The sequence below is a fragment of the Cynoglossus semilaevis genome, chromosome 2 (genome assembly GCF_000523025.1).
Source record: "Cynoglossus semilaevis isolate Cse_v1.0 chromosome 2, Cse_v1.0, whole genome shotgun sequence".
In the NCBI taxonomy this organism is placed as follows: Eukaryota; Metazoa; Chordata; class Actinopteri; order Pleuronectiformes; family Cynoglossidae; genus Cynoglossus; species Cynoglossus semilaevis.
In genome coordinates, this window is record NC_024308.1 from 11,219,425 (window position 1) to 11,231,491 (window position 12,067).

A 12,067-nucleotide genomic window follows, 5' to 3' on the forward strand; every position below is an offset into this window, starting at 1 on the left:
TGTGGCTGTTTGTTTTACTGCCAAATAAAACCATTTATTATTTCTGTGGCGTTCCCACAACTCAAAGCAGATATTTGAGACTTTCTGAAGAAGAAGAAGAAAAATAATCTTCCATTGAGATTAATATTTTATTAGTAATATTTTCACACAGTTTGCATCTGGTAGTTTTGTCATGTTGTTGTCAGGTGATGCTAACAGTGTCTGTAGAAGCCGCTCTCTGTGCAGGGGGAGAGGTGGAGCAGCAGAGACAACCACGCCTACGTCACTGGGGTCCTTCATCACGACACAGGCAGGTGATGTCACTCCAGGTAACTCTTTATGTTCAATTGTTCAAATTCTGAACCAAAGGCCAGAAAGAAAAACCATTACTTCAATTAGAGGATTTTTATCTATTATTTCATTTGATATATTTTTTATTAATTTGCTGCCTTGTGTTGTTAATTTCCTCAAATTATATATTTTTTAAAAATTGTGATTTTTTTTAATGGTGTTTGGTGTAGGGAGTGAGCTTTGGTCAGACGGGGGTTCAGTTTGTGCATCACTACTTCATACTTCCAGGAAACTTATAATATAAACTTCTAATAATGCAGTTATCCCTTCATTGACATCTATTATTTATATTTACAAAACCCTTTGATTTAAAGGAGTTGGTTTCAATATAATATAATAAAAACAGTGTATTTTTATAAGTGGTTAAAAAACAAAGAGTGTGTTTAAGTGTTTTCTTGGTTTGTCAATGAGTTTTTATTTTATTTTTATTATAAACAGTTAAAGTTTCTCACTTGTTCTACTCAGTGTGGGTGGGGAAGCTGGGCTAGTGTTGGAGTGGGGTGGAGGGGGGGTTATTTTAATTCATGTGGTGTAATAATTCCAGTGCTGTAGTAGGTCAGTGTGTGTGGGAGGGTCCGGGGGGGAATCAATGGGAACGTGCAGAGACTGCAGCTCAGACAAGAACAGGAATTCACCGTCAGAACAGAGGAAGTTTGTTTTATAATATCCAACTATATACTACTGCAGCATAATTGAAGTAATAAGTATTAATTTACAAAACTGTACTGTGATGAAGTAGTTTCACATCATAAACGCTCTGGTGATGAAGTAACTTTTAAAAATGTGTGTTTCTGTTTGACATCACTCTCTGTTTGAACAGCTGCTGTGTTGGTTTCGTCTAAATGACTTTTATAAATAATTTAAATGTAGTTTTGTGGATTTGTGTGTCGACGTCTGAAAGTGTCCACCCTGTGGAGGAACGTCGATGTTTGATGGAAAGTTCTGTTAGAAAGAGGAGCTACAGTTTTGGTCTGGTACTTATTTCAGCAGACAGCAGAGAAACATTTAGAACCATTTCTGTCCTCGTCCTGCCAGAAGACCCCTGGAATCAGTCCTGATGCTTCACTCCTCTTGGGGAATGCCGCTGGGATAATGCTGGACCAGCTCCTCCACGTCGATCACCTCCACCACCAGGTCGCGGATGTCTTTGACGCAGTCCAAAGGCCGGGCAGTGGGGCTGGACGGGGTCTCTTCAGGGACAGACTCAGGAGAGATGATACTGACTCCTGTTTCAGCGTCATCAGAAACTCCAACGTCTTCAGTTTTGGATCCTGGATTCTGAGGAGGAATGTCCTCTGGTGCATAGTCTGAAGTCACTGCAGTTTTGCTGATGCCACCTTCGTCCTCCAGGACATCTGAGGTTGTGGAGACCTCCTCTGGTGTGTCTTTAACTTCCTCTGACTTTACATCAGAAGGTGGAGACTCGCTGCCTAATGACACATCCACAGAGTTAGGATCATCCTCCACTCCTTCATCTACAGGTGTAACTACTGCTTTTTCGCCACTAGAGGGAGCCTCTGACCTGTCCTCTGCCTGGGAACCACCTTCCACTGCTGATGTGGGTTCTGTGTCATTGCTAGGGACTGGGTTCACTGTAGGAACTTCTGGTTCTGTCTCAGAGGTAAGTTCTGGGTTTTCTGCAGGGACGTCTGGTTCTGTCTTGGAGAAAGGGACTGGGTTCACTGCAGGCACTTCTGGTTCTGTCTCAGAGGAAGGGACGGGGTTCACTGCAGGAACTTCTGGTTCTGCTTCTGTCTTTAAACCTTCCAGAGCTGCTGCTGTTGTTTCTGACCCAGCTTCTTCTACAGGCTCGGTTCTATGTGTACCACGCTCGGGTTCTACCTCCAGCTTCTCTGTCGCAGAGACAGAGGACACTTCTTCTTCGCTGACCACATTCTTTACACTGCTTTTCTGTGTCCAGTTTGGACCACCACTGTCTGCTGTCCCAGGGCTCGTCTCTGTCACGACAGTCTGGACCATCTGTGGGGTCTGAACTATCAAGTCCATCAGGTTCTGACTCTGCACGGAACCATTCTTCCTTTCCTTCTGTGGGGTGGAGGACAGACCATTGACTAGTAGAGGAGGGGAGGACGGTGTAGAGGGGGAGGACACTGCCATGTTGGGGCTTCCAGGGACAGGTGTGGACAGTGAGTAGAGACTGGACCTGCTGGACTGACTGACCAGATCTCTACTGTCTGTGAACAAGTTGTACTTCTTCAGACTGGCTGCTTCTTTGACCACTGCGACAAGAAAAGAGACAGAAATAAAAACAGGTCAGAGTCCGGTGACGGTGTTTGGTTCTTCTGACACCAGCAACTACACCAGCTGTACCTTTGGTGACCTCCTTGTGCAGGGTTTGAAGGAGGATGCTCTCATAAATGTTCTCAACTTGGATGAAGTTTGAGTGGTCCGGGTCAATGGACTGGTCCAGACCCTGGAGCTCCTGCACAGACACAGGTGGATGGACGAAGAGTCCAGGGTCAGAGCCTGGTATAAAACTGGTATAAACCAGTTGAAACCAGACTGTGACATGGTTCAAATGTTTATGGGTACGTGTGTGTGTGTGTGTGTGTCTCTCACTGTCTTGCAGGTGGGAGCCAGGTTCTTCTTGATGAAGGGCAGTGTGATGGACACCAGAGCTTCCTGGAAGATCCTCTTCCTCACTGTGCTGCTGTCGTAGTCATATTGCTGCAGAGACCAGACGTCAGGAGATACTTCTAAATACCTCATACTTCTAAATACTTCATACTTCATCCGTATTAATTCCTTCTCACATAAACTCACAAAACTTTACCCAAAACTACAACAGTTCACTTTTCCTCAGTCTTAGTTGTTATTTTTTTGTGGACATTTTTAGGTGTGTCCCCAAGCCAACAGTTGGACCACAGCAGTACACACTGACCTTCAGCACTCTGTGTTTGGCCTTCTCCAGGGCCAAGCTGACATTTTCTGGGTTGTCCTCCAGGACCTTGATCAGAAGCTGCTCATAGGTGGAGGCCGCGTTCTCCATCAGCTGAAACACAGGTAGGTGACACGTAGATTATCTGCAGTTCACTGTGATGGTGACCTCGGTGACCTTTATATTTGTGTAATTGTTTGTCGTGGTTTATGGCTGTGTTACCAGCTGCAGGTCGATCTGAGCCCTGTGAATCACTTCTGTGATGCTGGAGAAGCCAAATCGCTCCTGCAGCTTCTGCAGCTTCTCCTGCAGCGAGCTCATCCTCTGGTAGACCAGGTGGAGGTCTGGTCTGCTCATGGCAGCAAGAACCTGGGAGACAGGGAGGAGGGGAAAATGACTCCAGACATCACCCCCTTTTCTTAAGGTATGAACATGTGTTCACCAATCATCCATCCATCCTTCCATCCATCCATCCATCCATCCATCTCTCTCCTGTCTCCCCTCTGTCTCTCCATCTGTCCTCATCCAAAAACCACACCAACCTTTTTTAATTCCTCTCTGTCTCCTCCTGCCACCACTTGCTGACACCCGTCCATCATGTTGTTGCTCAGCTGACGTCCCTCCTGGAAACCAGAGCTGATTGGTTCCATCAGTTCCTCCAGGACTGATGCCAAGTACGGCTGCACTGACTCTGAGCACAGCTTCTCTGCTGGTTCTGACACCTTGGCTTCACAGACGAGAACAAACACAAGGCCAGAAGTTAATTCTTCAGGAGCCAGTGATCGTCTAAATCACTGATACACAGTACAGATGATATCTCTAAACACCACAAGAGGGAGCCCATCACCTAATTTTAGGACAGTATTCTACTTTATAATAAATGTTTATTCAGAACAGAATTAAAGTTAATTTAACAATATTTTAAGACCAAACACTGGACAAACTCCTTGAATGTCCTTGAATGGTTGGGAATTCTGGAAATGTCTCATGGAAATATCTGGAACCATCCACTGGAGAAAGGGAACATCTGTTTATGTACAGTGAAGGGAACTGTTCTAGATTGTTCCTCTGACTGTTTTCTGTTATCATCCTGTTTCTTTCTTCTAGTTGTGGGTTCATATTCATCATTATCATTTAAACGGTTCTAGAATTAGTTCTTGTTCCACAGACCAACATCCAGCACTGTTTTTCTGATCCTTCCTTCGACCTCAGTTTACGTCCTTAGAGGAACACTCTAACACTAACACTTTTTTTCACCAATAAAAATATTTTGAAGACATTCCACTGGTGTTCTCCAGCCACAGGCAGTTTTTCACAGAGGACTGAAGCTCTTCTACTGTCCGTGTCTGAGGAGCTTACCTCTGATCTTCTCCTCCAGGTCCTGCCTGGTGTTGATGATCTGGTCCATGTCTGAATGGATCAGCACCTCCTGCTGACGCAGCGTGGTACGACACTCTTCCTTCAGTGCAGACAGTCCGTCCAGAAGGTGCTCCTGGACCAGGATGTAGGCAGCCTCCACCGTCTGGAGTCAAAACACAACACACATGGTCCATCTGGTAGTACCAGGACTCCAGCTCAGAACTGCAGCAGATAAGGACTCACAGCAAACCAGACTCTCTTCTTCTCCGTCTTCTTGGCCTTCAGACGAGGCAGCATTTCTTTCTCCAGAGACGGGAGCAGCTTCTCCATCACCATGTTGGCCATCACCTACGGTACAAACACACACATTTACAGGTTTTCACTCATTCACCAGGTCTGAACAGATGGAAGGAGGTCAGAGCCTCATGTCAAATGTTAAAGGTTTCTGACCTCTGCCCGTACGTGTCCACCTCCAAACTGACAAAATGCAGGACAAGTAGCAGGTTTGTGTGGGACAAAGAGGGACAATCATGTAAAGCCAACCCCTTTTATTTTTACCAAGTAACATGCACGTATCTCTCCACAAAACAAACAAAAACTCTATTGTATAACCTAAACCTGAAAAGTACACACGTGTTGCAATGCAACATATATTTATTGATGCATTATCTTAATTCTTCCACATTTAACATAAAATAAGCAGATAAAGCATAACCAAATATGACCTGATGTCAATGTAATCAGTAAATCCAACAGCTCCTGTGGATTATACGGCCATCTGTGACAGAATCATGAAAATAAAAAAAATAGAACTACTCCAATCCGTTTCTGAAACACTGGTAGCAGAAGAGCAACCAAATGTTAAAACCTAGAAAATAACAAGATTCAATGTCCATGAATATATATTCTACCTCGTTGTTGTAGAACTCTATACCACTGTGTGCAGAGTGACCCTTGACCTGAATCTCTCTGGAGATTTGAGTGTCCCCACAGGTAGAACCAGTACCAGCTCTGAGACCAGGACTGGACCATGTGTCTGTGGAGACAAACTCTCTGCTGTTTCTGTTTAAGGCATTTCACTCATTCCATTCATTTCTCAGCCCTGTCTCATGGGAGTGGTTTGGTGCGTGTGTGTCTGTGTGTGTGATATCTGTGGAAATGTGTGTGAGAAAATGAGGGTGTGCGTTTCTTCACATCACGTGTGTGAAGGCTGTGTTTTAAAAAACAGGAAACGTCTGACAAATTAACTTTACAGACCAAACTTCCTTCCACCTCCAGCTCATTCACAGTTCACAATGAACAGACTCAAGAGACGACGCAGTGGAGCAGTGGAGCAGTGCTGCTGCTGCTGTAAAGGAGCCTGTTTTTAGTCCAGGTCAGAACAGACCCTGGTTCACTGGTTTATGGCTGAAGGTTTCCCCTCTTGTTAAAATATCATTACTGGTGCCATGCAACATGAACAGGTTCACTCTGAGACCCAAAGTTATTTCTTAAATGTCTACTAATTTCACAACTTTAGTTTAGAGCCTAGATTTTCTATTAAATTCCTGACTATTTGGAGATAAATTAGTTTCATTATCGTGTTTTCTTTCTAAACTTAAATGAATTCAAATTACCAAACTTACCACTTTCTATTTTTTCTAACTATGAAAAACTATGAGTTTAGTCACGTACTCTGACATCACTTCCTATCAGCATGTCCCAGGCCTCGTACTTGTCCTTGTCCTGTCGGTAGAGCTGGATGGCTTTGAGGAAGGCCTGGACCTCACAGGTCTTCTTCTTCAGGAAGTCTAGGAAGAGAGAGAGGGAGGGAGAGAGAGTGATGATCCACCAACCACAAACATCAGCTGAGTCACTTCACACACTCACACTATCACAACTTTGATAACCCCCCCCCCCAAATGTTTTTAGTTTGTTAGGGAACTCATTAATCGGTCCTGGATCGGTTCTAGGTTCCTGGTCTGCAGCTTTCTACCGTACCTTGGTTCTGGTGTCTGATACAGTCGGACATGATGGAGAGGAAGGCTTCCTGTTTGGCCTGCTGTCTGAAACAGAAGTAGGAATCTCTCCTGTAGGGAAGACGCAGGTACACTGGGAACTGACCCGGCATTCCCGTCAGGGGGGGGGCAAAGTCTTCCTTCACGTCTGAAACCAGAAAAAACATGATGTAAAAGAAGAAGAAGAAGAGAAAACCTGCTGTCTGGAGATACTGAACTCACTGGTGTCATCAGGGAAACATTTGTCCACCATGGCCATGTACTTTTCCTCTGTGGTCAGAACACTGCCCCCTGTGGGCAGCAGTTTGTGATGTGGGGGAACCCCTTTCATATAAGTCTGAAAATCAGGAGGAAATCTGTGATGAGAGGCTGGAACGTTTCTGCTCTTCAGAGGTGCAGCATGGTCAGGGTCTCACTCACTTCCAGACCCTCGTGACACTCCAGGCAGTAGTTGGCCCTCACCACCACGTAGCGCTCCTTCCACTTCCTGGTGTCGTCAAAGTAGAAGAGGGACTCCTCGTAGAGAACCTCAGCCTCTTGAGGAGCCACCTGCTGGTCACACATTAACACACTGGAATTATTACAGTTCTTATCATTCTTTAATTATTATCATATAATTATTGTTATCTGTCCTAAACCTCTAACCTTCTCTGCAGCGCCCCGTTCACAGGCGTAACTGTTGTCACCCTCCTCCCCCATGTCGATAGACTCTGTCACCCTCCTCCCCCATGTCGATAGATTCAGCCAATTTTCTTTAAAACAATTTAAAAGCTATAATTCCAAAATAATTTCTACAGCTCCGCAGCCCTTGGAGCGCCCCGCCCCCTACTTTGGGAACCACTGCTTTATAACAAGAAAAGTTTGTTAACAGACGATGGTAATATGTTAAATCTGACGTCGGTCCATTTTAATGTGAAACTCTGACGACGTCCAGCCCCCCACACACACACACACACGTACCCTCTGTTTGAGCAGCTGTGTGATCTTGGGCTTGTGCTGCTCCAACTCATCCTCCAGCTGAGAGAACCTGGACACAGAGAACTGTTTCCTGTAGTACGGACTGAACTCCTTCAGCTCAGCCTCGGCTTGACCTGCAGACACACACACACAAACACATACACACACATCAGCTGCTGATGTTAGGATGTCGGTGCATGTTGTCACAGGTGGCAGGAGAAAAACAGAAGACAAGTTGAGAACAGGACAGAAGATTGAAGAACATTCTGGGATGTAAAGTGAGAGCGCAGATGTAGCTGTGGGAGGAGGAGAGGGAGGAGGACATGGAGCTGGAGGAGGCGTGTGTTTACAAGGAAACAAGGTCACATAAGAAGGAAAACAACAAGTGTATAGAAACCTGTGACAATAGGATGGAGGGAAGCTGAAACCTACAGAGAAGATCTGTCACCTGGTCTGAGTACTGGACCAGGTGACTAGGTGACCCAGTCTGTGTGGGACTGATGTCTGGTTGATGGTTCTTCACCAGACCAGTCCAATCAATGAAAACTAGAGCTGTAACGATTGACCAACTGATCACCTGACAAACTGTGACCAATCCACTGATCTCCTTTCTCTGTCAGAACTGTGTAGAATCCCATCACCAACTGTAAAGGTCTGTGAACCTCATCAACTGAAACTGTTCTCTTCAACATTCATCACCATTGATCTGCTCTGATCCAAAGTCAAACTGGTCTTAATGACCTGGTTAACTGTCAATATCCTGTCAAAATGAGTTCCTTTCTGTACAGGAACACTGGAAAACACTGTCGGATTCTTCCCGCTGTTCATCTGTGCTGTGAGTTTTCATCAAGAAACTTTATTCCATTTGTTGAACATTTACAAACTGATCCCTGCAGGACTTCAGACCATGGTCCAAAAAACCCTCAGTCTGAATGTTTCAGCCAAAGTCTCGTGAGTGTTGAAGCTGCAGAGTAGCAAATACACACACACACACACACACACACACACACACACACACTCTAACCATGTGACCAAGAGGACAGAGGACGTAAACAGACCTGCATTATTCTGTAACAGACTCATGTTCTGGGCTCAGACTCTCAGACTCTCAGACTCTCTGTCTCTGCTCCAGTCTCCAGGGAGGCTCTGACTGAACCACATCACTGCACCTCCTGCTCTCCTCAGAACCTCCTGTGGACCTTCAGGCCTCGCCTGGCAGCCACCGTCGCTCCAACAAAGCTGGGAACACACACACACACACACTCCACACCTGGAGCCCAGAAGGAGAGTGAATGGACGAGGGTGTAACCCCACCCTCACCCCCTGACTTCCAGCTCCCCTACAACCTTGAAGTGACAGTAAGTATCCTTGCCCCTTGTATCGTGATACGTATCGTTTGGCCAGATTCCTGCCCTGTACACTAGCAGCCTGCCTCAGAGAGGCTAACCCTAAAGCAGTGATTGGTTTGGGCCACTGTGTGGTCCAGCCCGTCAGAACCTGCTGCAGTTCTGATACTTCTCACTGTCTCACTGCAGAGGTGAAGGTTGTCGTCACAGGTGGATGTTCTACAGCCACACGTCACCATGACAACAGACTCTGCTCCTCCCTGAAGATGACATCACACAGCAGGAGCAGAAACCAGACACAGGTAGGCTCTCAGGGCTGGGTTGTGAAGGGGGCGCTGTTTGATTAAAATAATTGATGAGGATGCAGGTTAACGGGTGACAGGTGTGAGGAGTGAGTGTAAAAGGAGGAGTCAGAGACAGACTCAGGTTTCAGATGAATGACGGGGCAGTGGGACAGTGGAGGGAGGTGTTGGTTTATAGTCAGGTGATTAGAGATCAACACAACTTTAGGTCTGTCACTGTCTGGAGATCAAACTGTGTCGATCCTTTCATTGGAGGAAGAAGAGGAAGAAGAGGAACACTCTGTTGGTCTTGATGCAAAGATATCTACAGCTCTTTAGTTCCACAGAACAAACGTTTCTTCCTTTGTCTGTGTTGAACAGAACATGTCAGCACATGTCATTACTGTGGTCACACACCAACCTGCAAACACACCAGTGACCGTCACACTCACCATCGTTAAAAAAGTCTGCTCCTAAAAGTAAATGTTTTTTCGATTTCAAATCATATCATTTGGTTCCTTAATGGACCCTGGTGGAACATTAGGTCTGGGGGCCGACTCTGGGTGTCGTCAGGCAGGAAAACCCCCGAGACACAGGACAAGTCCACACACAGCAGAAGAATGTGTGTGTGTGATGTATGATAGAAACGCACACACACACACACACACACACACAGTCATATCAACTGATTGTTTTTCTTGGTTTAGGTTCAAACAAGCATTTATTGCGGCCCAAATTAAACTTTACATAGGCCAAGGTTAGCCTGTTTGCCTTATGTTTGACACCCCTGGTTTACACACACACACACACACCAGATAAACACACATGAAAAAAGGGGGTTAATTATGGATGGTGGACCACCACGCCTTTGTTATGAAGATGATCAGGAGTTTTTGAAACACTGACATCAAAGGTGACGTCACTGTTCTGTTACAGTATGACCTCACTGCCACACACACACACACTCTCACACACACACACACCACTGTAGAAGAAACACTGAGTTTAAAAGGTCCGTCACAGAGTTTTACGAGCTGTTCAGCCTGTTTTACACTCGACTATTTTTGCTGCATGAAGAAGAAGAAGAAAAATAAGACAGAGAATGTTTAAGGTTCCGTCAAGAACCTGCATTCCTTTGTTTACAGTATAAATAGAGACCGGTTTTTCTCCACTGTACGACCAAATGGAAAACAGAGCACGTGCACAGACACAGACACAGACACAGAGCGGCTCAGTGTTTACTCTATTTTATGTTTCTGTGTTGAAAGAACTAAGACATCTACCCTTATTTCAGTAAATAAAAGAAAATATATTTTTGTCTAAAGAGCTTGGACTGAGGTGATCAGGTCGTCTGAGAGTTTAAAGCCAAAAATATCAACACTTTGTGTAAAGATCACTATATAAACTGACCGGCAGGAAGTACCACTACTTCGGAGCCAAAATAACAGGCCGATGTGTGTGAATTCTCTCAGTCTGACAGGTTTGGTGAAACACCGACCGAGTCCTGACCGTGTGTTCACACAACAGGTGGCTTCCAGCAGAGTTTCCTCCCTTTGTGCAGAGGAGCAGAGGAATCTGGAGGATCCTGAAGAAGAAGAAGGAGGAGGAGGAGGGGTGGAGGAGGTGGAGAAGTCAGAGAGTTTCCCAGCTCCTCAGAATATCTGAGCGATGTTGTAATGGCAGCTGGAGTCACAGTGACACAGCATGAAGAGCAGCAAACACACAAAGACTCACGGCTGCTGGAGACAAACATCTCACAGTAATACTGCCCTCCTGTGGTCACAGGTACACATGTGGACAACACCAATGACTCACTGATGATGTGGACCAGGTCTGAGTCCTCAGACCACTCGTTTAGTCACCCTGGTCCGTCAACAAGCTAACTGTGTCTGTGTGAGTAACCGACCAGTGAAGAACCAGGAAGCAGAACAGACTGGAACAATGAGAACAAATATTTTCTCCACAACCTCACGCTGAAGTATTTCTGCTCAGAGCTGCAAATCAAACTGTCATCACAAATCTGGATCAGAACCACAAAAACAAAATCCTACAAAACAAGGTTTCTCATACTGTGGCTCATGTCCCACTGGTGTACGGTCAGCGATGTAACGATTCACTCAACTCATCATACGATATGATTCACAGTTTGTTTGTTTTTTTGTTGTTGTTTAGAGCTTCATCCAACCAAAACCAGCGATCTAACCACTCTGAAAACTCTCCCATACACACCCACCCCACCCTCACACACACCCACCCCACCCTCACATACACACACACACACACTGGTTATTACGTCCTGTTAGTATTTAACACAGAAATCATCTCCTAACTTTAACTGTTAATCCTAATCCTCGTTCTAATCTGAGCCTGGTTCTAATTCTCAGTGTCCCCACAAGTACAGATTTACCAGAAACGGCGACAGACATTTTTATTGTCACTACTTTAAACAGTGAGGAGGTCCTGGAGCAACACTCCCCACAGATTATAATCTGCTGTTCATTTACCATCCAGGTCCACGCGGTGTCAACGTGGTTAGTGCTGCAGCTTTACAATAACAATGTCATCGGTTCCAGTCCCAGCTTTAACTTGTAGTTTTTCCTGTTTGGACTTTTGTTTCCCTCTTCCTCCTCCTCCTCTTCCTCCTCTGTGAGGCAGCAGTTCTACCCTAACTGTAGAAACCTACTGTGGTCCAATGTGATTGTCTCTCGACTGCCGGTCTCATTTACAAACACAGGAGACACACCCTTTGTCCTGGCCACACACACACACACACAGACCCTGGGACACACCCCACAACAAGGACAAAAAACAAACAGGAAACCAGGTCTGGGTCTGGACTCTGAGTGTCCTCACTCACTGTACAGTCTGTGCAGGACAGGACAGGACAGACTGGAGGGA

At 45.6% G+C, this 12,067-nt stretch overlaps 2 protein-coding genes and 1 long non-coding RNA gene across 6 annotated transcripts in view; 2 read left to right on the forward strand and 1 right to left on the reverse strand.

The window, feature by feature from the left end:
• kifap3a (kinesin-associated protein 3a) overlaps positions 1-1,074 on the forward strand; it is a 29,527-nt gene extending 28,453 nt beyond the window's left edge. The window contains exon 21 of the mRNA XM_025064378.1: positions 226-1,074. Coding sequence (XP_024920146.1) covers positions 226-466 — 241 coding nt within the window. The 3' untranslated portion in view covers positions 467-1,074. The remainder of the gene's footprint in view (positions 1-225) is intronic.
• The window catches only part of niban1a (niban apoptosis regulator 1a), a 12,376-nt gene continuing 1,058 nt past the window's right edge, over positions 750-12,067 (reverse strand). Inside the window, exons 2-14 of one of the 2 annotated variants that reach the window (XM_008338100.3) lie at positions 7,546-7,676; positions 7,006-7,134; positions 6,808-6,922; positions 6,569-6,733; positions 6,263-6,378; positions 4,832-4,936; positions 4,589-4,751; positions 3,772-3,956; positions 3,452-3,598; positions 3,233-3,343; positions 2,911-3,018; positions 2,662-2,773; positions 750-2,570 (exon numbers count right to left, since the gene is read on the reverse strand). In XM_008338100.3, the coding sequence (XP_008336322.1) occupies positions 1,393-2,570; positions 2,662-2,773; positions 2,911-3,018; positions 3,233-3,343; positions 3,452-3,598; positions 3,772-3,956; positions 4,589-4,751; positions 4,832-4,936; positions 6,263-6,378; positions 6,569-6,733; positions 6,808-6,922; positions 7,006-7,134; positions 7,546-7,676 (2,765 nt within the window). In that variant the 3' untranslated portion in view covers positions 750-1,392. Of the gene's footprint in view, positions 2,571-2,661; positions 2,774-2,910; positions 3,019-3,232; positions 3,344-3,451; positions 3,599-3,771; positions 3,957-4,588; positions 4,752-4,831; positions 4,937-6,262; positions 6,379-6,568; positions 6,734-6,807; positions 6,923-7,005; positions 7,138-7,545; positions 7,677-12,067 lie in introns of both variants that reach the window. The other variant, XM_008338093.3, reaches the window with a different exon arrangement.
• Positions 4,804-12,067, forward strand: part of LOC103399389 (uncharacterized) — a 9,201-nt gene continuing 1,937 nt past the window's right edge. Inside the window, exons 1-4 of one of the 3 annotated variants that reach the window (XR_001761768.2) lie at positions 7,683-8,194; positions 8,331-8,377; positions 8,675-8,900; positions 9,078-9,190. This is a non-coding gene — a long non-coding RNA (uncharacterized LOC103399389). Of the gene's footprint in view, positions 4,942-7,682; positions 8,378-8,674; positions 8,901-9,077; positions 9,191-12,067 lie in introns of those variants that run through there. The other 2 variants (XR_001761769.2, XR_523633.3) reach the window with 2 other exon arrangements.